This window comes from Saccopteryx leptura, chromosome 1, assembly GCF_036850995.1.
Source record: "Saccopteryx leptura isolate mSacLep1 chromosome 1, mSacLep1_pri_phased_curated, whole genome shotgun sequence".
Taxonomy (NCBI): domain Eukaryota; kingdom Metazoa; phylum Chordata; class Mammalia; order Chiroptera; family Emballonuridae; genus Saccopteryx; species Saccopteryx leptura.
The window spans coordinates 193,926,159-193,951,351 of record NC_089503.1 but is presented as its reverse complement, the minus strand read 5'-3'; the positions used below and the strand labels follow the sequence as shown (position 1 = coordinate 193,951,351).

The 25,193-nt window shown below is 44.3% G+C and overlaps 1 protein-coding gene across 1 annotated transcript in view; it reads right to left on the bottom strand.

The window, feature by feature from the left end:
- Window positions 1-22,084, bottom strand: part of LOC136404475 (ryanodine receptor 2-like) — a 650,806-nt gene extending 628,722 nt beyond the window's left edge. The window contains exon 1 of the mRNA XM_066383777.1: window positions 21,848-22,084. Within this exon, the coding sequence (XP_066239874.1) occupies window positions 21,848-21,895 (48 nt within the window). The 5' untranslated portion in view covers window positions 21,896-22,084. The remainder of the gene's footprint in view (window positions 1-21,847) is intronic.
- Between the last annotated feature and the right edge of the window lie 3,109 nt (window positions 22,085-25,193).

The window sequence follows — 25,193 nt, the reverse complement described above, 5'->3', positions numbered from 1 at the left end:
GCTCCGCCTTCCTCACTAACCTAAACAGGGCGGCTTTCTCTGGAATCCGTGAATATAGAAACTGAGGCGGGCAAAGGGGGTGAATAGATCCAGGCCGCGGCACAAACAGCCGAACCAGGCTGTGGCACGGAGATCCAAGCCGAGGAAAAACTGATCCTGTGGCAACCCGGGCAATACAAGCTAACACTCGCGCCAAACCCAAACAAAGAAAGACAAGCGGGGCAGCCATTTTACCCGATCTCCTGGTCGGCGCGCGCAGATAGTGGGCGAGAGATTTCTTCCTAAGCCCCGGGAGTGGGTGCCCGTGTTACCCCACAGAGAGGCAGAGTCAGAGGCCTTTGTGTGGGCCGAAAGCGGAATCTCTGGGCAGCCCCAGCCCCCTGGGAAAGCCGCACACGGGAGGGAGCAAGAACTAATTCCAACGGTGGAACTTTTCCGTGCTGATAGGGGATTCACTCAGAGGGAAACGCGGCCGGCCTGATGTCCTGGTCTGCGCGCGCAGATATCTAGAGATTCCTCCGAGTGCCTCGGCAGTGCGCACCCATGTTATCGCACAGAGGGGCAGAGTCAGGGGCCTTTGTGTGGGCCAAAGCGGAATCTCAGGCCGCCCCAGCGCCTTGCAAAAGTCGCGCACGGGGACGGAGCGAGAGCCAATTCCAACGCTGGAACTTTTCCATGCGGTTGGGGGTTTCATTCAGAGCGTGAGACTGCTGGCCGGATATCCTGGTCAGCGCGCGCAGATAGTGAGCGAGAGTTTCCTCCAAGCGCCCCGAAAGTGGGCGTCCGCCTGTGTTACCGGACAGAGTGGCAGAGCCAGAGGTCTCTGAGTGGGCGGAAACCCCACCTGATTATGCTAGCAGCTCTGACTGACTGAGCCTTACCCAGAGGCCTGTGCTGAGTGGAAATAGAGTGGGGAGTTGCCAGCTCTTTGAGCCTCTTACTATCCAGGCAGAGGCAGCAGCAACCCCATAGCTGGATTATCACGCTACTAATTGAGGAAGGAAAGACTAGGAGAAAAGCTCCAGGAACACGGACTCTCTCACTGTCGGAGCCTATAAATGCTAATGAGCCTCTCGACTGCCAATGAGACTAAAGCACAATACATGACATCGCCATAGAGACTTATCAACTGCAAACCTCTACCTGAGCGTGCTAAAGGGGCAGAACACGGGGTACAGAGTCACCGACCAGGAAGAGTGAGAGAAAAAAAAAAGCAAGAAGATAACCTCTCAAAATCAAAAATAATCTGCAGACTTTATAACCTATCCCATTTTATTACATTTGTTCGTTTGTTTCTCTTATCTTCATTCTTGATATTTTTTTTCCTCCTCCAATTTGGCCGATTAACTCTCTGCCGGTCTTACTCTCTCCTCTCCTTGAACTACACTACCCATAAGTGTTATATCTCCCATTATCTTTTCTCTCCTCTTCCATTCTCTCTATGAGGGTGGCACTCCAAAACCCTTAACTCTCTCTCTCTCTCCTCTTTTTACTTTTTTCTTCTTTTAGTGGTTCCCTCTTTTTTTCTCTCTCTCTCTTTCTTTTCTCCCTCTATATTAGTTTCTTCCTTTCTCCTTTACATCTCCTCTCATTCAAACCTCAATAACAAACAAATTATCTTATCTGGGACTCAAACTTATGTTTGTGGCATTTTGGGGGGTTTTTACTTCACCTTTTTAACTCACTAGCAGTGCTCCCATCCCTGGCTCTCCATTTTATATAGTTCTTGTTCCACTAAACACAATAGTAATTTTTTAATTTGTCCCCCCGTTTTTCTGTTTTCCACTTATTCCACTCATCATAACTCTTAGTCGACCAACACCTAAAAGCAAATCATTTAATTCTTGACCCAAATTTTTTCCTTATTTGCTTTTTGTGGGTCCATTCCCCTTCTTTTTTCTTTTTTCTTTTTTTTGCCCCTTTATTACTTTTCCCCAATTCAGGCCCTCCATTACAAGCATTGTTTGTTATAATTCACAGTCCACCACAAGATTTTCTCAAGAAAGAAGGGAGAGGAGAGGAGAGGAAAAAAGGAGGGGGGGAATAATTTCCTTTTTTTTTAATTCTTATTTTATTTTATTTTTTCTTTATTTCATTATTAATTTTTTTTAAATAAACTTTGATTTTTTATTTTTTTAACTTTTTATTCTTTATTAAATCTCATTAATACTATCAACAAAACCACCCTCAGATGCCATTAAGGAAGAGAAAATCGAATATCATGGATACAAAAGAAAGAGAGGTAACACAGATAGATGAGGAAAAATCTATGGAGAAAAAATTTAATATATTGGAAACCTTGGAGCTAAATGACAGAGAATTCAAGATAGAAATCCTAAAAATACTCAGAGATATACAAGAAAACACAGAAAGGCAATTTAGGGAGCTCAGAAAACAACTCAATGAACACAAAGAATATATGTCCAAGGAAATTGAAACTATAAAAACTAATCAAACAGAGATGAAAAACTCAATTCACAAGCTGAAAAACAAGGTAACAAGCTTAGCTAATAGAACAGGTCGGATAGAAGAGAGGATTAGTGAAATAGAAGACAAGCAACTTGAGGCACAACAGAGAGAAGAAGAAAGAGACTCAAAAATTAAAAAAAAAATGAGATAGCCCTACAGGAATTATCTGACTCCATCAAAAAGAATAACATAAGAATAATAGGTATATCAGAGGGAGAAGAGAAAGAAAATGGAATGGAGAACATACTCAAACAAATAATAGATGAGAACTTCCCAAGCCTGTGGAAAGAACTAAAGCCTCAAGTTCAAGAAGCAAACAGATCTCTGAGTTTTCTTAACCCCAACAAACCTACTCCAAGGCACATAATAATGAAATTGGCACAAACCAACAGCAAAGAAAAAATTCTCAAGGCAGCCAGGGAAAAGAATAATACAACATATAAAGGAAGGCCCATTAGACTATCATCAGATTTCTCAGCAGAAACTCTACAAGCTAGAAGAGAGTGGACCCCAATATTTAAAGTCCTGAAAGAGAGGAACTTTCAGCCACGAATACTATACCCATCAAAGCTATCCTTCAAATATGAAGGAGAAATAAAAACATTCACAGATACAGAAAAGATGAGAAAATTTATCATCAGAAAACCCCCACTCCAGGAATTACTAAAGGGGTTTCTCCAATCAGATACAAAGAACAAAAAAAAAAACAGAGCCACAAGTAAAAGCTCCAAGAATAACACAATAAATCCAAATTTAAACTGTGACAATAACAAAAAGAAAGGGGGGAGAAGATGGAAATTAACAGTAGCAAAGGACGATGGAGTGCAAAAGTACTCACAAAATAGTTCGCTACAATGAACAGCGTAGGGACCCTTTTCATTACTCAAAGGTAACCACCATTGAAAAAACCACCACAGAAGCACATGAGATAAAAAAAAATAGCAACAGAGGAAAGATGTATGGAATACAACCAAATAAAAACAAAAGATAGAAAAACGAAAGAGAAGGATCAAACAAGACACAAAACTAACAGAAAGCAAGATATAAAATGGCAATAGGGAACCCACAAGTATCAATAATTACACTAAATGTAAACGGATTAAACTCACCAATAAAAAGGCACAGAGTAACAGAATGGATTAAAAAAGAAAATCCAACTGTATGCTGCCTACAGGAAACTCATCTAAGTAACAAGGATAAAAACAAATTCAAAGTGAAAGGCTGGAAAACAATATTCCAAGCAAATAACATCCAAAAAAAAGCAGGTGTAGCAATACTCATATCGGATAATGCTGACTACAAGACAAGAAAAGTACTCAGAGACAAAAATGGCCATTTCATAATGGCTAAGGGGACACTGAATCAAGAAGACATAACAATTCTTAATATATATGCACCATACCAAGGAGCACCAAAATATATAAGACAGCTACTTATTGATCTTAAAACAAAAACTGACAAAAACACAATCATACTTGGAGACCTCAATACACCGCTGACGGCTCTAGATCGGTCATCCAAACAGAGAAGCAACAAAGACATAGTGGCCTTAAACAAAACACTAGAGCACCTGGATATGATAGACATCTACAGGACATTTCATCCCAAAGTAACTGAGTATACATTTTTCTCCAGTGTACATGGATCATTCTCAAGAATTGACCATATGTTGGGCCACAAAAACAACATCAGCAAATTCAGAAAAATTGAAGTTGTACCAAACATATTTTCTGATCATAAAGCCTTGAAACTAGAATTCAACTGCAAAAAAGAGGAAAAAAATCCCACAAAAATGTGGAAACTAAACAACATACTTTTAAAAAATGAATGGGTCAAAGAAGAAATAAGTGCAGAGATCAAAAGATATATACAGACTAATGAAAATGACAATACGACATATCAGAATCTATGGGATGCAGCAAAAGCAGTGATAAGAGGGAAGTTCATATCACTTCAGGCATATATGAACAAACAAGAGAGAGCCCAAGTGAACCACTTAACTTCCCACCTTAAGGAACTAGAAAAAGAAGAACAAAGACAACCCAAAACCAGCCGAAGAAAGGAGATAATAAAAATCAGAGCAGAAATAAATGAAATAGAGAACAGAAAAACTATAGAAAAAATTAATAGAACAAGGAGCTGGTTCTTTGAAAAGATCAACAAAATTGACAAACCCTTGGCAAGACTTACCAAGGAAAAAAGAGAAAGAACTCATATAAACAAAATCCAAAATGAAAGAGGAGAAATCACCACAGACACCGTAGATATACAAAGAATTATTGTAGAATACTATGAAAAACTTTATGCCACTAATTTCAACAACCTAGAAGAAATGGATAAATTCCTAGAAAAATACAACCTTCCTAGACTGAGTCAAGAAGAAGCAGAAAGCCTAAACAGACCTATCAGTAGAGAAGAAATAGAAAAAACCATTAAAAACCTCCCCAAAAATAAAAGTCCAGGCCCTGACGGCTATACCAGCGAATTTTATCAAACATTCAAAGAAGACTTGGTTCCTATTCTACTCAAAGTCTTCCAAAATATTGAAGAAGAAGCAATACTTCCAAACACATTTTACGAAGCCAACATAACCCTCATACCAAAACCAGGCAAGGATGGCACAAAAAAAGAAAACTACAGACCAATATCTCTAATGAATACAGATGCTAAAATACTAAACAAAATACTAGCAAATCGAATACAACAACATATTAAAAAAATAATACATCATGATCAAGTGGGATTCATCCCAGAATCTCAAGGATGGTTCAACATACGTAAAACGGTTAATGTAATACACCATATCAACAAAACAAAGAACAAAAACCACATGATCTTATCAATAGACGCAGAAAAGGCTTTCGATAAAATACAACACAATTTTATGTTTAAGACTCTCAACAAAATGGGTATAGAAGGAAAATATCTCAACATGATAAAGGCCATATATGATAAACCATCAGCTAACATCATATTAAATGGCACTAAACTGAAGGCTTTCCCCCTTAACTCAGGAACAAGACAGGGTTGTCCACTCTCTCCACTCTTATTTAATGTGGTACTAGAGGTTCTAGCCAGAGCAATCAGACAAGACAAAGAAATAAAAGGCATCCATATCGGAAAAGAAGAAGTAAAGGTATCACTTTTTGCAGATGATATGATACTATACATCGAAAACCCCAAAGAATCCACAAAAAGACTACTAGAAACAATAAGCCAATACAGTAAGGTCGCAGGATACAAAATAACATACAGAAGTCAATAGCCTTTCTATATGCCAACAATGAAACAACTGAGAAGGAACTCAAAAGAACAATCCCCTTCATGATTGCAACAAAAAAAATAAAATACTTAGGAATAAACATAACAAAGAATGTAAAGGACTTATATAATGAAAACTATAAACCATTGTTAAGGGAAATCGAAAAAGATATAATGAGATGGAAGAATATACCTTGTTCTTGGCTAGGAAGAATAAATATAATCAAGATGGCTATATTACCCAAAGCAATATACAAATTTAATGCAATTCCCATCAAACTTCCAATGACATTTTTTAAAGAAATAGAGCAAAAAATCATCAGATTTATATGGAACTATAAAAAACCCCGAATAGCCAAAGCAATCCTAAAGAAAAAGAATGAAGCTGGGGGCATTTCAATACCTGACTTCAAACTCTATTATAGGGCCACGACAATCAAAACAGCATGGTATTGGCAGAAAAATAGACACTCAGACCAATGGAACAGAATAGAAAGTCCAGAAATAAAACCACATATATATAGTCAAATAATTTTTGATAAAGGGGCCAACAACACACAATGGAGAAAAGAAAGCCTCTTCAATAAATGGTGCTGGGAAAACTGGAAAGCCACATGCAAAAGAATGAAACTGGACTACAGTCTCTCCCCCTGTACTAAAATTAACTCAAAATGGATCAAAGATCTAAACATAAGACCTGAAACAATAAAGTACATAGAAGAAGACATAGGTACTCAACTCAGGGACCTGGGTTTTAAAGAGCATTTTATGAATTTGACTCCACAGGCAAGAGAAGTGAAGGCAAAAATTAATGAATGGGACTACATCAGACTAAGAAGTTTTTGCTCAGCAAGAGAAACTGATAACAAAATAAACAGAAAGCCAACTAAATGGGAAATGATTTTTTCAAACGACAGCTCAGATAAGGGCCTAATATCCAAAATATACAAAGAACTCATAAAACTCAACAACAAACAAACAAACAATCCAATAAAAAAATGGGAAGAGGATATGAATAGACACTTCTCCCAGGAAGAAATACAAATGGCCAACAGATATATGAAAAGATGCTCATCTTCTTTAGCTATTAGAGAAATGCAAATCAAAACGGCAATGAGATACCACCTCACACCTGTTCGATTAGCTGTTATTAGCAAGTCAGGTAACAGCAAATGTTGGAGAGGCTGTGGAGAAAAAGGAACCCTCATACACTGTTGGTGGGAATGTAAAGTAGTACAACCATTATGGAAGAAAGTATGGTGGTTCCTCAAAAAACTGAAAATAGAACTACCTTATGACCCAGCAATCCCTCTACTGGGTATATATCCCAAAAACTCAGAAACATTGATACGTAAAGACACATGCAGCCCCATGTTTATTGCAGCATTGTTCACAGTGGCCAGGACATGGAAACAACCAAAAAGCCCGTCAATAGATGACTGGATAAAGAAGATGTGGCACATATACACTATGGAATACTACTCAGCCATAAGAAATGATGACATCGGAACATTTACAGCAAAATGGTGGGATCTTGATAACATGATACGAAGCGAAATAAGTAAATCAGAAAAAAACAGGAACTGTATTATTCCATACGTAGGTGGGACATAATAGTGAAACTAAGAGACATTTATAAGAGTGTGGTGGTTACGGGGGGGGAGGGGGGAATGGGAGAGGGATAGGGGGTGGGGAGGGGCACAAAGAAAACAAGATAGAAGGTGACAGAGGACAATCTGACTTTGGGTGGTGGGTATGCAACATAATTGAACGACAAGATAACCTGGACTTGTTATCTTTGAATATATGTATCCTGATTTATTGATGTCACCCCATTAAAAAAATAAAATTATACAAAAGGTTGAAAGTAAAAAAAAAAAAAAAAAGAAACGTTCCCCTGATGTTTCACTGAACCTACAAGCAGCACTTGTAAGTGGATCATAATTCCCAACAGCAGGCACTCTCCTCACTGAAGACATATCACATCAGATGTGTCCAGGCCTACAGGGGACAGAGGGGACATTCTAAGATGATAAGGAGAGATGTGAAGGAGCATCGAGGATTAAATCCAGCGAGAGTGAGCGTGTGAGTGTTTCTGCTAAGCTTTCAAGTGCCCCATCATCCTTCGACATGTTGTTCTCCTACAAGAAAAAACTGTGTTCTGCCTTGCAGGTCATAACTGTACGTGTCTCTGACATACAGTTCTATAACATATTAGCTGTTTAAAAAGAAAAAAAAAAACACCTTGAAATGAATTAGCATCTTTTAGCCTAGTCCACCAAATTTCTTATCCCAAAAATAAAATGACTCAAAAATTTCAAAAACTGCACTGGCAGAATTTGGGGGCATTTCCAGAGGTCTCAGTGGCATTTCCCTGAAGCTTCACTCTGACCTTGAGTGCTGTTCCATGCCTTGGATGCCGTCTTTTGTATTATTTCTGCATCTCACGCGAAATCTGCTTTCACGGACATTTACTCCACCTCACAGCAGTGGCGCCTCTGAGCCCCACCGTGGCCACCTTCCTCACCTCCTCAGCTCTCGGCCCTCAGAGCTGCATGGAGCTCGTACTCAGAGGGAGGTAACACCCCTGCTCCCAGTGGATGTGGAAGAGCTGCCGCTGCCTCAGCACCTGATCTATGGGGAATGTCAGCTAGCTCCAGGCACCTCCTCTGCACGCAGTGTGAACGTGGTGTGAATGCAATGTGAGGCTGTGAGTAAATGGACACCCACTTTGGACACCTGAATTAAGACAGCCTGGTAAACTTTGTGTACAAGTCCCCACCCTGTGTTTATTATCTAAATACTGTCTCACAGAATCAATTCAAGTCCACCAGCATTTCAGACACCTTATGAGGCACTGAAATTCACACTCTACATTACCATGTACCTTCCCACCCAGAGACGAGCGGCATCAGGCTGTCCTCCTGCTTTAAAATGCACTGATCTCAGGGACCTGTCTGGTCTTCCAGAGCCACCTGCGCCTGCAAACATAGGGCCAGTGACAACACTGGTCAGCACCGACCCCTGGGGCATTCTCTTAAGGATTCTGTGAGCAAATGCATGTGAAAGACTGACCGCAGACATACTGGCCTGTACATATAACTGAACCGGAGGACTAAAGTCACCAACAGGCAGGCAGGGAGCTGCGTAAAACAGCTCTGGGCTGCTGAGCCACAAGAGAGAGGGTTACCCCTCAGGGCTGCCACCATACTTCAGACAAGAGAAGGATCTGTGTCACCTCTAGGGCTGCTCTTCCTTGCCCTCTGTGTGCCCCAGACAACCTTGAAAGACACATGGACACAAGTTTCCAGGTTTAGCTTTGTCTCTGGCCTTGTCACCCATGAGCCCTGGCATCTACTCTGTTCAAGAACAAAACAAGACCCTGGGCTTGCAGCTTGGTCAGTTAGAGCATCATCCCAATACACCAGGGTTGCAAGTTCGATCCTAAGTCTGGGCACATACAAGAATTAACCAAGGGATGCATAAATAAGTGGAACAACAAATCCATGCTTCTCTCTCTCTCTTTCGCTCTCATTCCGCCCTCCCTCCCTCTCTCTTTTTTTCTAAAAATAAATAGAAATACCCAAAATACTGGAAAAAACAACAAGAGACCAGTATTTCACTGCTACCAATGAACTTTAATATAATTTCACTTAAGGGTCAAAAACATGGTAAAAAGAGATATAAAGAACCAGCATTTCTTCATGTGTGTGTGTATGTGTCCACAATTTCCTCATGAAAATTTATTTGAATGTGAAGTAAATACAAACTCTAAAACTAAAAAATCTAAAAGAAGTTAAATCATGATTCCTTTTATTTCGATAACCAGAAACCCACTGTGGAAAATAAGTCAGCACAATTTTCAAAAGCTATAAACTCAGTGTGACATTTAGTACTTATTTTAACAATGTCCCAATTTACTCAACACTAAGGATTTTATTTTTCCTGTAACTTATCCTTTTTCTTTTCTGGTTTTTCTGTCCTCTCAAAAAATATATCTTTTACTTTATATCTTTGGTATGTATTAAATAGGAGTGAAAATAATGGGTTCATGCTAACATTAGATGTCAATTATAAATTTGGAGGGAAGTAAAACAATTAAAAACTTCATCAGCCCTGGCTGGATAGCACGGTTAGAGCGTCATCCCAAAGCACAGAGGTGCCAGTTCGATACCCAGTCAGGGTACATGCAGGAATACATCTATGTTCCTATGCGCGCGCGCGTGTGCGTGTGTGTGTGTGTTTTCCTTCTCTCTCTAAAATCAATAAATATTTTTTAAAATTTCATTAAAAGCAGAAAATTTTAGCAAAAAATGGGTTTTCCATTGATTTGAGAGAGAGAAAGGAAAGGGGGAGGAGGGAGAGACGGAAAGAGATAAAGGAAGAGCCATCAACTGATTGGTCCACTTAGTTGTGCACTCATTGGTTGCTTCTTTTATGTGCCCTGACCAAGGATCAAACCCACCACCTCAGCACACCAGGACAATACTCTATCCACTGAGGCACCCGGCCAGGGTCGAGCAAAAAAAGGTCTTTATTTTTTTTTTTTTTTCTTTCATTTTTCTGAAGCTGGAAACAGGGAGAGACAGTCAGACAGACTCCCGCATGCGCCCGACCGGGATCCACCCGGCACGTCCACCAGGGGCGATGCTCTGCCCACCAGGGGGCGATGCTCTGCCCATCCTGGGCGTAGCCATGTTGCGACCAGAGCCACTCTAGCGCCTGAGGCAGAGGCCACAGAGCCATCCCCAGCGCCCAGGCCATCCTTGCTCCAATGGAGCCTTGGCTGCGGGAGGGGAAGAGAGAGACAGAGAGGAAAGCGCGGCGGAGGGGTGGAGAAGCAAATGGGCGCTTCTCCTGTGTGCCCTGGCCGGGAATCGAACCCGGGTCCTCCGCACGCTAGGCCGACGCTCTACCGCTGAGCCAACCGGCCAGGGCAAAAAAGGTCTTTAAATTACAAACTTATTTAAGTAAAAAGAAAAGTGTTACCATTATAGAACATCCAACTGTTCTTCCTGCCCCAGTGATGGGGATGTGACCTCTGCCCTTGCTCAACAATCACACGTGTCTCCCCTGCACACTAAGAACTGTGTCCCAAGAACAAACATGCGTGCACAGCACCCACCAAGCACCTCCTACCTCGACCTTCTCATGCCCAGCAAGGCCCTGTCAGCCTCTGAGCTCCTCCAGCCCTCTCTGCCATTCCATGCATTTTGCCCAACACCTGCCTTGGCTCCCAGTTAAAGGTTTCCTTCAGGTAAAATGATGAATACTGATCCTAAGTTGGCGACAGCAGGTACCTGGGCACATGTGTCAGTGTGTCCACCTCTCTGGTGAGCTTCCTCTGGAGAGCGAGCTGTGCTCAGAGAGTGAGCCGACAGGCAGCCCTGTCTCCTCTAAACCCCGCATGTGAGTCACTTGGAAAAAGCTTCAGAGCGGTGTCATGCAGAATCGTCTCTACAGAGCCTTTATTGGGCCCCAGCACCAGGAAATATGCCCTCCCTCTGGGTTTTGAAGCCAACTGTAACATTTCTGGAACGCCGGTAATACGGGCACTTCTTCACCAGCCCCATTGGGACAGGAAGCCCAGGCAGCACCTCAACAGTGAGACGGGGACAGGATCTGCGGCCACAGCCAGTGGGAGCTCAGCTCCTGAGTCTGATCCAGGCCAAGGGCAGGCATCCCTATACTCGCCCTTCACAACGGTCTGCGTCTGGCCGACCCCACGGCTCTTCATAGAGCCAGTCCACCTTACCTTTCCAGGAAGGAATTCTATAGGACCATCAATCCCAAGTCACACAACCATTTCTTGGCAGAGTCCCTGTCCTAGCGTTCTTCTCATTATTAATGAAGGTGAAGGAAAGTGGATAAAAGTGCTGCACAGATGCCCCGGCGAGGCCCAGAAGTCACCTCGCCATCCAGACGGCTGCTTCTCAACAGAAACACAGACTCTGCCTGGAACCACAACGCTCAGACTCACTAAATACTTCATGTACTCTTTCCCGCCGTCCTTCTTTGCCTAGGCAACTGCGACCAACTTCCCTCTCGAGTCCCCTGACAAGCCCACAAGGATGTCCTCCCTGTGGCTCAGGAGCCACTGTGGCCCTCCCATGCCGAGCTGAGCTGACTGGGGGCAGTCACTCACCATCTCTGCCTCCTCTTGGAATTTAACTGCCACCTCCACCCCTCCACTCTCCTGCCCCCTCTCTGTGCCTGCTTCCCCCGTAAGTCTCTTTCTTTCTCCATCTGAACTCAACCAACTGATTTTCACAACTACTGAGGGAGGACAGAGGGTCGACCCTCTGGTCCCCTCCTCCACTTGCCCTGAGACTCCTCTCCACCCAGCTCTGTAGTTAACACTGTGCGAAGCATTACAGGAAACCAATGCCCCTGACACAATCAGAGTGTGGGGGCCAAATTCAGGGCCACAAGAAAGTGATAGAATGTGGAGCACTGGAAAGCTCCAGGTGGTCAGGGAAAGGACGGGTGGGAGGGGGTGGTCCAGAAACTGAACTAAAGTCAGTATCAAATCTGACTTCTCGACTAGGAACGAGAAGTGACACGGGCGGGACAGGAACCTGGAGCTGAGGTGTGGGGGAGTGACACGGGGTTTTAGGAGGACTGCAGTGCCAGGAGAATCCAAGGTGGGCTGCAGAGTGGGAGGAAGGGGCCTCAAAGCTAGAATAAGCAGTGGGGAGGACAGAGTCACATCTGCACTGGAGCGCCAAGGACACAACAGAAGGTGATGACAAATTAGATGTAAGGGAGAAAAAGTACGGCAGTAGTGCACTGAGCCCCCACCATGGACCAGGCACTGAAATAGGTTCTCACATAAATTCTGTCATATGACCTTCAGATATCTCTCTGAGACAGCTAACAGAATTTTATAAAGGAAATTTAAAAAAAATTATTCCATAAAGCCACATACTACTGGTTGGTTCAGGCCTCAGACTCAGGTTTTCTGAAGGTCACGATCACACTGGTGCTGCAAAGCCATGGCTGGAATGCAGTGCCACTGGCTGACCAGAGCTACTGCGAAGAAGAGCCACTTTGGGGTCCAAACACAGGGGAGCTCAGGACGGAGTGTCAGGAGGCGGACTGGAGTCAGAACAGAGGCCATGAGAAACCGGCAATAAGGGGCCAACGGCTGTCAGATCTGTGGTGGGTTTCTTCTACAAAAAGGAATGGCTTTGGGGAAATTCTTGTCATTTCTCCGGCTCTCAGAGCTGGATGAAGTCACTGTTAAGTCTTTTCAAACTCTAGTATTACAAGGATCCCAGACTTTCTGGCACAGGTAAGCTCACAAAAGCAGGAGAGACAAAACAGGAAACAGGACAGAATATTTTGGGATAACCCCAGACTTGAAGTAGATGCAGTAAAAAGAACCCCAAAAAAGCATGATCAGAAACGTACAAAAATAACTAAGACTATGCCGTGTCTCCAAAGCCAAACAGGAACTTCACAGAGGAGGAGTTTGAAGATCTACAGGAAGAGGGGTGGAAAGGAGCATTTAGATTCGGAGGAGGAAGCTCCTGGTGACACCAGTACAGTAGCTTTAACAGGAAAGGGAAGCTACATAATGATTTCAAGGAGAGGTGGAGACCACATCTGGAGCAGAAAAGAAGCTAAGTGAAGCACCAAAGACATTTGAAGATGGGAAACATTAGCATGCTCCAAGTTCCACCAGAAGGGACAAGTGAAAAGGGAGGCAGAGAAAGCACGGAACCCAAACTAGGTTCCCCTCCTGGACCAGGGAGCAGGTCCTGAGATCCAGGACACACGAGGACTGCAACTCTGGAAAGGAGAAAAGAAGCCTCCTCATCAGTGGTTGAATGACAAGAGGGCAGATCTGGACAGTAAACCCTGTGAAGATGAAGATAAGGGAAGATCAGTGTGCTATAAACCACCTTTTCAACAAATCTTCAGAGATTTTCACACACTTCTTTTTTTTAAGTGAGAGGAGGGTAGATAGTGAGGCAGATTCCCACATGCACCCCAACTGGGATCTACCCAGCAACTCCCATCTGGGGCCAATGCTCAAATCAATCAGTTATTCTTAGTGCCGGAGGCCAATGCTCAAACCAATCGAGCCACTGGCTGCAAAAGGGGAAGTGGGGGGAGAGGAAGGGGAACAGAAGCAAATGGTCACTTGTAGTGTGTGCCAGGGATCAAACTCAGGAAGCCCACACACTGGGCTGACACTCTATCCACTGAGCTAACTTGGCCAGGGCCCACACACTTTCATTACTCTATGCGAGGAGCCACTGCGCCACCTCACCGGCAGGTGTTGTAAAGTACCAAAAGTTACAGAATCAATATTAATATTTTAAGAGGCTTAAAGAACATTTTAGTAATTTGGGTTAAGGTGTGCAGAGAAATTTTGAGAATAATCTCTGTATTGTGTGACTGGCATAAAACCAGGATGGCCCTTGGCATTGTATTGTGAATGCAAAGGGGAGGAAAACATGGATTCCCAGACATTCCACCACACCTGTGGGGAAAGGGGTGAATGGCTAACCAGGTGCAGGAAGAGAAAAGCCAAAATAAACCTTTTCTTATAGTAATGAGCCATTGCGTCATTTGTCCCCATGAAACTACCTCTCCTATGTAAATGCGTATGGTTAATACGTGTGACTGGACAGAGAGATGGCGGATAAACACTAGAAAATATAGAAATGCCTTTTAATATATAAAAGAGACATCTTTCTACCATTGTGTTAACTTGTAAATTTTGTTTTCTCCAAAATGATGTATGGCTTGCAAATTGAACATGGTCCTATCATGTTAAAGGACATATTACTATAACCAATAGTGGTAAAGGGCACTAATTGCAATTTTTGCTTCTGTACTTCCCACTTACAAAACTATAAAAATTAGGTAGAACAAAAGGCCGGCGCACTCTCCCTCAGATTTCTGTCGGAGTTGCCGCCGCTTGGCCAAGCTAGACAATAAAGCTTTGATGTGTAATCGACAGATTTTGTTCCTGTCTTCAATGTTTCGAGTCCCTCTGGATTAGGCTTAACACTATGTTGCTATATGGACTGAATGCTTGCACTCCCCAAAATTTACACATTGAAATCCTAACTCCCAATGGTATGGCAGCAGGAGGTGAGGCACTGACGGCTAACTAGGACATGAGGGTGGGACCCTGATGAATGGGATTAGTTCCCTTATGAGAAAAAACACAAGGCTCCTGATTTCTCTCTTGGCCCTATAAGGATACAAGGCTGTCATCTGCAAACCAGGAAACAGGCTTTCACCACACGAGGGATCTACCGGCACTTTGATCTAGAAACCCCTAACTTTCAGAACTGTGAGAAATCCATGTTTGTTGTCAGAGCCACCAGTCTAGGGTACACTGCTAGAGCAGCAACTAACTTGGAGAGTAACACTAGGCCAAATCATTTCAGCTCCCTGAGCTTTAGTTTCCTAATCAGCAAAATGACAAAGGAGGAGGTGGCAAGGGTAGAGTGGGGGTACTTTCTGAAAGTCTATTCCTGCCCTAATAGCCTCGAGTTTACACATGCATTTTTCCTCCTCACAGCTCCAGCTCTATGTGCAGCTCTAACGCTTCTCTTTACAATTACCATCTCTCCCCAAGTATAAGATGCTCCCATGTATAAGACACACCTTAATTTTGGGGTCCAAAATTTGAAAAAAGTATATATTACATAAAGCTATTGAACTCAAGTTTTATTCATCATAAAATTCATACAACTCCTCATCACTGTCAAAACTCCATTCATTAGCTTGTCCTCATCTGTGTCTGATGACGAATCACTGTCTTCATATATTGCCTGGTCCTCAGTTCCACCTGTGGCATTTGAAATGCCACACTTCTACTACCCTATATAAGACATACCCAGTTTTTAGACCCCAAGTTTTTCGGGAAAATGTGCATCTTATACCTGGGGAAATGCAGTAAAATGGCAGCTCCCATCTCTCCTTATTTTGGATGCTTCTTTAACACCTTATCTCATGCCATGCATAAAGAGAGTGTTCAACAAATGCTTCTCTGAATTAATAAAAAAACCCATGATGTCAGAGTTCCTGAAGACAAATGAGCTGCATCCTGCCTTCTGCTTCCCCAAAGCACAGGCACCCAGCAGTTTTAATTGTTTTTCGGGTAATTCAGCATTGATAAAAATGCTTATACAAACCCAAAGTACAAGTAAGATTGAATGTGGAGTAAATTGGTGCCCTAAGTGTTTTAGAGTCTGCCCTTTCAGCCAATGTGAACACAACTATTTCCATAAAAAAATAGTAAGTCTGGTGACATGAGCGTAGGTGGGCTTTTCCTTGAAAAAACTTCACAGTGCCCATCTACTGTATATAAAGCTCCTCATGCCTTCATCACCAAGGAGCGAAGGGGCAAGTTGCCGTTGCTCACCTGGAGTCTATAATTTGTCCTCTATGTCATTCCTACAGCAAGGGAAGACTGATGATACATTCTGTTTGCTGAAAACCTGAAACATGCTTATGTAGATGATAAAGCAGCTCTCCCAGCTAGATAGGCCATCAGCCCAAGACCTGAGGTCCTGTCTTGATTCCGCACCACGCACGGGCCCTGTACAGCCAGCCTCCCTGTGCCTCGAGGGGCTCGGACTCAGGCTGAATGTCTTCCCAATCCATTCAGTGCTGCGCTCTGGCATTTGCACTTCATAACTGCTCTTATTCACTGCTGCACACTTTCTAAGATGCTTCCTATCCTTTCCAAGTAAGATGTACAAGCACAGAGAAGACATGGGCTGTAAGACAGCTAACCCCACAAAACAGCGGTTCTCAACCTGTGGGTCGTGACCCCAGAGGGGGTCGAACGACCAAAACACAGGTTGAGAACCGCTGCCGCAAAGGAACACGAGGGAAGCTAAAGCCATTCCCAGGGGAGCAGACTTTGCAGCCAGGACCGTTGTACATCTCGGTCTATATAGAAATACAAACTACAGAGCAGTACACCCCAATAGTAACTCAACCGCACTTGCATGGGTGAAAGAAAGGCAAAGTATTTGGAAAACCAACTCTTGACCAAGGTCATTTACATCAAGGAATTCCTTCTATATAATTCAGTAAGATTGCTTGAAAAAAAAAACAGGAGTATAACTAAGAAGATCTACTTTTTTATTGATTTTTAGAAAAACAGAGAGAGGAAGGATGGGAGAGAGTGAAAGAGAGAGAGAGAGAAAGAGAGATGAGCATTCATTTGTTGTTCCACCTAACTGTGCCTTCATTGGTTGCTTGACATAAGTGCCCTAACCAGGGATCGAACCCATAAACTTGGCGTTTCAGGATGATGCTCTAACTGACTGAGCTAACTGGCCAGGGCCAAATGATCTATGTTTTTAAACAGTATATCACAGTCCATTGCTACATTGGTTCCAAGTCATGGGTATGTTTAGATGTGACAGTAAACAAACCCATTACAGGATGAGGGCATATTTCATGATAGGATTCTGCTAAGTGTCCCAGAACATCCCGAGTCCAAATGCACGTTTTGAATTTCTCTCAGGGATAAACACATCAGAATGTGCACGCTTCCAGCTGACAGGGAAGCCATTGACTCAGAGATGAGAGTCTTCTGCATAACTATTTGAAAGAAAATCAGCAAACTCAGACTTGCATGCTGGAAAAGAGACTGGGCACCAGTGCTAACAAAAACCTCTCCCAAATGAGGAATCAATTCACAGCAGTGGACCTGACACATGGACACAGCCATGAAAGAGTTCATCTTTGCTTCCTTAACAATGATCATGGGATACTGGCGTCCCTAGAGTCTGCAAGGGTGGCACTGACAGGGGTGGTGGCACTGGAGGGGCGGTTAAAGCCTGCAGGCTTTGACCCCAAATTGGTGCTGCTGGCTCAGCACCTGCTAGAGCCGCTGCCCACAGATAAGCAGATCAAGACCAGGCCCTTCATCGAGACAGTGTCCACCTGTCATCCTTCTTTGACTGCTTTGGGTCCCCAGCGTTTAGTCATCAAGGCAGACATAAGTGGCAACATCACGAATATCAAAGCTGGGTTTGACACCGACTCAGCCACGTTCTGGACTGGGCAGGACATCCTGGGAGCACCCACATGGAGCAGAGTGGCCCAGAGTGGGGGCATGCTGGCGCTGATGTGGCTGAGAAGAGCCTCTGCGTCCTCCCAGTCTTCCTCCAGACTATCTACGACAGGGAGCAGGACTAGAGTGACAGCCTCGCAGAGCACCACAGCTGGATCATGTGTGCCGCCTTCCAAGCAGCACTGCACATGGCACCCTGCAGCTCCGACTTCCTGAAGCGCTCTCCAAGGGCCAGAGCACATGTGACAGAGGCATGCCTGGAGAAGGTCTGCCTCTTCCTGGTCAACTACACGGCCACCATCGACATTATCAACGAGATGTGCACCAAAATGACCATCAAGCTCAGTTCAAAGGTGTAGGCATGCCCTGTGGCGGGCACCCCCAGGCCACTCCCAGACACAGACAACCCCAAGTCACTGTGAATCAAAACCACAGCCGCCCCTGGCCTGCGTCTCCCAGAGCAGCCCAGAGTCTGGCCAGGGTGTGCGGGGGGACAGCCCTAGTTTTTTAAAAGTCATTTTTGGGTCTCTCTTAACGGAAAAATAAATAACAATCCTCCTTCTGAATCGCCTTTGCTTTTCACGACAGCACAGACTGACTGTACCCTTCATTTCAGTGTGGTAAAAAAACAATTCATGCTGTGAATACATCAAGTCCAGGGTTGTCCTGGTTTCTCCCCCCACACAGAGCATGACTCTGGGGAAGTCCCATCATTCACCTCACTTTAAAAATAAGCATGTGTCCTTCTAAGGATCTGGCGCAATGACGTTTCGGGTATTTTAAAGGCCATAAGGAGTTTGATTAGAAATTATATAGGACCCCTACTGTGGAATTTAAATAAAGAAAAACAGCAAACTGGTGGGTATTCCCATGTGGTCGCACAGCCTAGCCTCACAGACAGTCATTACAGACCTGCTCTTTCTTACTGTCTTTTTCCAGACGGTTTCTTTAATAGCTGAAAACAACTAGCAAGTCTTTGATGACCGAGACAAGGGAGCTTTAATTTTTTAATTGAATTTATTAGGGTGACACTAGTTAACATAGTCATACAGGAAATGTTACCCTTTGCAACAGCACGGATGGATCTGGAGATCATAATGCTAAGTGAAATAAGCCAGTCAGAGAAAGAAAAGTACCATATATTCTACTTTTACGTGGAATCTAGTGAACAAAATTAACTACCAAGCAAAACAGAGACAGACTCATAGATAGAGTGCAGGCTGACAGCTGCCTGAGGGGTGGGAAGTGGTGTGCTAGGCAGAAGAATAGAGAAAAAAAAACACTTTATTTCTTTTAATGTTTATTTTATTGATTTCAGAGAAAGGAAGAGAGAGACAGAGAGAGAGCTAGAGGAACATCTATTCCCATATGTGCCCTGCCTGGGGGATCGAACTGACACCTCTGTGCTTTGGGATGATAATCGAACCAACTGAGCTATCTGGCCAGGGAAAGGACTTTCTTTTAAAGCTATCAGGCACATACTTGACCAGAGATGACTGAATTTGCATACTTCTACATAATTACTTCTTTCTGGGACAGCTTTTCCAACCTAAGAAACATACATGTGTATTTTCTCAAGGGGGAGACCATGACTCACCCAGATGCTGAGACCTGAGGAAACACCTCACTGCCTTAACTGTTCTTCCTGGTGCTAAAAATATGTATTTTTAAAGTATTTGGTTAAATAGAAGAACCCCCAAAGAACGGTGTGTGTTAAAAACCCAATGAGGAACAACTGGTGATTTTTATGCAAAAACTAAATAATTCTAAATAAATAAATCTTAATTTTGGAATAAAAAACAAAGATCATGGACCTCTTCTAGAAGGAAGAGGAAAGCCTTCTGTAGATAGAAGGAAGCCGAAAATGCCTCCATGAGCTGCAGTGCTGGAATAAAGTCCAAGATAATACTTAAGATACTTTAATTAGAATATATGAAATGTCTGTTCACAACTGCTGTCTCTTAATCACTGTTTGATTTTCTTCTCTTAAGCACAATAGCATCATCCATAATCTATAACTGTTTTAGCTAATGTATAGATTGATATTCACTGAGCAATTTGCTTTAAAAAAATAACTCACATGGGCAAGATTATACACAACGGAGGAATAAACTCCCAAGAAAAGAAAAATTTACTAGAAGAACTATTTTCTCTTTGTTATTAACTCCACTGACATTTCTGAATTATTAATATTTTCAGGTTAAAAGAACTAAGGTGGAAGGGAGCAAGGGCAGGACAGGAGTTGGTGAAGGATTTGAGAATTTCCACATTAAACGTGTAAAATATAGAGGGACGGCATGTTTTTCTTTCCGATGTTCATGCTACACAAGAAAATTCCTCGGCTCCCCTGTGCTACCTCCTTCAAGGTCATTTATCATGAACACAACAGCCTACCGTGCTTTATTAAAAGAACATCCCAGCCTAGGACTGTCAGATCTCAACCCAGCACCCACTTATCAGAGGTGTTGCGGCAGCTGACAGGCAGCTGTCTAGGGGCCCAGACTGAACATTACTTTATATGTGCAGAATCCCATCAGCAAGCAAACAACATTAGGGCCCATTAAGTATTCTGATAACACCACCTCCCTGAGCTTGGCTTAACATTTAAGCCTGCAGGAAGCCCTTTAGTGCATTGAAGCCTTCCAAAATATTCTAGCTGATTTTAACTCTACGGAACTTGGGGAAAAATGAATTTAAAAATTACACAATAATTATTTTGCCACCTGAACAAAAGATCTGGTAGTTTTTAGAAACATCTTTTCATGCATATGTTGGTGCATAACAGCCATTAGGTCAAACTCTTCGCCTCCTAATGTGTACCCTAGATTCCAATCTTTCCAAAGGCTTTTCCCCCCTTAATACGAAAACGAGTGCCAAAAAGGAAAAATTAGAAGAGTAAAAACAATCACAATGTTCTTGGACAAATGTACTGTTTTCAGTTGCTTAGCACCCAAATCCATCAAGACTATTTTCACATCTAAAAGTTACTGTATGGTTAATGTTTCAAAATTTGAATATCTCTACGCCTTTCTTGATTGTGGAGATGATTATAACTGGAAGTTGAGGAAAGAAGTGGCGGCAGAAGCTGCGGTTCTGGAAGGGGGTTGAGGGAGCCCTGTCGGGGAATATCCTTCGGAGAAGAGGATGGAGTGGAGGGAAAGGCTAAGCAAACGCTAACTAGGTTATTCTCAACACCTAGGGAGAGGCTCTGGGTCCTCGCCGAGGCGAGCAGTGCCTCCGCCCGCCCGGGAAGAATCTGCAGCGAGAAGAGCGGCGAGGACGGAGCAGTGCCAAGAGATGCTTACGGAGAAAATATGGTCCTAGTGCGGCGCCGACCTTTCCCGGCTGCCACGGGTATGGAAATTCCGGGTAGCCACCTGCCCGCGCGCGCGCGCGCGCGCGCACACACACACACACACACACACACACACACACACACACACACACACTATGCTGCTTTCGGCATCTAGAAGCATCATTTGGGGAACGACACGTCCGCGATGCCCCCGCCTCCGCGCACACACGGAGTTCGCGGCCCTTCCACGTTCTGCAAGCGGCAACAGCACCACGGCCCAGCCCAGGACTGCGGTGACCGCGCAGGCGACCCTGACCCCTTGCAGCCCCGGGACTGAAGGGAACCTCAGGTGATGCCCTGCACCCCCTCACGGCGGCTGGGCACGCGCTGCGCCTAGAGGGCGAATCCCCGGCGCAGGAGGGCGCGGGGCAAGTCCGACAGCCCCGCGGTGACGGCTGCCCCCCTTGCCCGTTCCTCCGCGGACCTTAAGGTCCCAGTCGGCCGACCAGTCCGCCCAGACCCTCCTGCTCCCCCGGCGCGGGGACTCCGCGAGTCCGTCCTCGGTGCCTGGGACCGAGCCCGTGCACACCTGCCGTCCGCGCTCCGTGCCCCGCTGTCCACACGCGCGGACACGCAGCCTGCCTCGCTCGCCCAGCACGCACACCTGCACCGACGGGGACGCCTCTTCCCCGCCCGCGCCCCCGCCCAGACACCGCTAGGGCCACCCGGCGCCGATCCCCGGGGAATCCGCGGAGCGCGCTTACAGTCCGCAGGAACTGGATCTCGTCCTCGCCGTCGCCCGCTTCGGTCATGGCTTCCACTTGCTGACCCGGCGCCCCTCGCTTTGTTCCCGCTGCCGCTGCAGCCGCTGCTGCCTAGAGCCGGGCGGAGGGGACGGGCGCCGGGTGCAGAGCGCAGGCGGCCCTGCTGCACCGCCGCAGCAGAGGCGGAGGCGGCGGCGGCAGGCAGGGCTTCCCCGCGCTGCGTGGATGGGGACGCGAGGACCAGCACCCGGCGCTTCCGCAGCGGCGAATACTCAGCTGGCTCCCAAGCCAAAGAGTGCGCGGAGCGGAAAGCGGATTGGCGCGGGGGAGTGGGGGGCGGAGCGGGGGCGGTGGGAAGCCCGGCCCCTCCGTGGCAGGTGATCCGCAGCCTCTCCCAGCCGCTGGAGCTGGGGCCAGCGCCCCGTGCTGGCCGCGCCAGGTATCGGCCCGGGCGCAGCGGCGGGCGCGCGCGCGCAGCTCCACCTGCGCCTGTGTAGTCCTGGCGGTTCGTCTGCTCCTGGGCCCTCAAATCCGCATTCGGCGTCACTACTTCCGGAGAGGCTGCGGCAAGAACTGCCACAGCACTATGGGTTCACGCAACAGTCGTTTTTCACCAGGTGCACTGAGCGGCTAATCTCCAAATTAAGGTTACCCACCACTGTATTTTCCACTTGGATTTCTTCTGCTCCCCAACCACGTGAAAATTCTTCAGCGTGTAGTTCGAGGTACCATACTTTCACAGATTAATCATACAACGTGCTCGGCGCACAGACCTTCGCAAATCACTCAGCAAATACCTGGTGAGTGCCTGTGCCCTACACTGTGGTGCCAGACCGGCCTGAGTTTATACTTCAGGGCGGCAGTGCAAACCCTAATTCTGCAAGCAATTGCAATGAAGTATGGGATTATTATCCCCTGTACCAGGGGATCACTGACGAGCTATAAACTCAGACTTTGGAACTCACTGTCCTCACTATAAAGCCAGTTATTTCTGAAGAAATTCAAGCATCCCACCACAAATTTCAGCATAGAGGTCTCACAAGTCTGCATGCCATGGCCACCAAATCTCATTTGACAAATGGCTGTGACTAAGACAAGGCAGCATCCAAGACAGTTTGGACAAGAAAGCATTTATTTCTTGTTCCTAGTCCACAGTTGTTTCATTTGGTATTTAAAAATAAGTATACACAAAGCACAGGTTCCATGACAGTCCTACCAGAGTACGGACGTCGTGAAATGAAGGAATCGTGTCAGTTTACCTATGCTACACATTTTGCGATATCTGATTAGTTACTAAAATCTACCAATAACTTTTATGTAGCTTAGTTTATTTTTGCCTTTTATGCTTTCAATAACTTTGTACTGACTGAGCTAGTTTGCATTCTCGTAGAATGATCACCGTGAAGAACATGTCTGTAAATACTATCCCTCCTGATAAGACTAGCAATGTTCTCTATCCCATACTGAGCATTTAATCTAAGTACTTGAACCATGCTGTGTGTTAATCCATGACTAGTCAGTTCTAAAACATTGTAATGTGACTTGTTACTCCTGGGCACCTCTGAGGGGCAATGAGAATCTCACCAAAGACTAAGGCCTCCACAAATAGTGGCTATTTTCTGAATTGACTCATAACACGGAGGAACAATTTTTTTTCATTTTCTGTTGCATGAGGTTTTAGAACTGTTTCTATATATTTCTGCATTGCTGATTCCAAATCTGAAATCTGTTTTTTGGTGCATGCTCTAGTTTTTTATGCAATATTAATTCTTTTGTTACAGTTAATGGCATGCATTCATTGGTTTTTAAATTGGAGTTAAAGGGCAACGACTCTAGGATTGAATACAACCACAAGGCAATTAATGTTTTACAAACATCATTTTTACATAATTGTAGTTGTTTTTTAAATGTAAAAAATTATTATCTGGCCTGACCAGGTGGTAGTGCAGTGGATAGAGTGTCATCGGACTGGGATGCGGAGGACCCAGATTCGAGACCCCAAGGTCACCAGCTTGAGCGCGGGTTCATCTGGTTTAAGCAAAGCTCACAAGCTTGGACTCATGGTCACTGGCTCAAGCAAGGGGTTACTGGGTCTGCTGAAGACCCATGGTCAAGGCACATATGAGAAAGCAATCAATGAACAACTAAGGTCTTGCAATGAAAAACTGATGATTGATGCTTCTCATCTCTCTCCATTCCTGTCTGTCTGCCCCTATCTAATCTCTCTCTGACTCTCTGTCCCTATAAAAAAAAATTATCTGATAAAAACGCCCTCTTATTTTGTTTTAAGATTGAATCATGGCTTCTTCGAGTAGGCATAAATGTAAGAATAGTCCTGACACCTTCTGTTATATATGTGGCTGTTACACACTTCAACGTCAAAGGCGCAATATTTCATCATTTGTTACATGTGCATATATTGCCTATTTTCAAGTTCCCCTTGGCGATCAAGACAAGAATTTGGCTCCTCATATTGTGTCATAATTGTGAGGAAATGCTTCGTGACTGGATGAAAGGTAGATGCAAAGGAATGCCTTTTGGTATTCCCATGGTTTGACGTGAACCTAAGGACCATAGCAGTGACTGTTATTTCTGTCTGATCCATACAAAGGGCATTGGCAAGAAAAAATGGCATATGATCGCATATCCTAATATTCCTTCAGCAATATGACCTATCCCACACTCTGAGACACTCCCAGTTCCAGTTTTCATTGGTTTTATTTCTTCTAAGGATAAAGAAAGTGAACATGGTGATCAAGTGTATTTTGATAAGACGCATGAGGAAATGGTTGTAGAATCTGAAGGGTCTTCTTCTGATGCCAAGCAATTATTAACCCCTCAGCAGTTTAGCCAACTCGAATTGAATGACTTAGTAAGAATGACATAAAAATTGTCCTCGACTTTCTGAAGTATGAGGAGCATAACTAGATCATTTGTGTGGATCTTAAAATGGTAAATTTCCTGCTAGGACAACAGAGGTTTCACGAAGTATCCTTGCTTTCTGTGTTTGTAGGATAGCCGAGCTCGGGAGAAACACTGGACACAGAAGGAGTTGCCAAAACATGAAGCCCTGGAAGTCGGGATGCAAAATATTGTGAATGAATCTGTAGTTAATTGAGACAGGATCATTTTTCCCCTACTTCACATCAAACTTGGCTTAATGAAGCAGTTTGTTCAGGCTTTGAATAGAGAAAGTGAATGATTTCAACATATTATTTCTGCTTTTCCTGCCTTGTCTTTTGAGAAGATAAAAGCAGGTGTGTTCAATGGACCTCAAATTCGAAACCTCATACATGATGAAGAATTTGCCAGGAAGATGAATAAGGAGGAAAAAGCAGCATGGCAG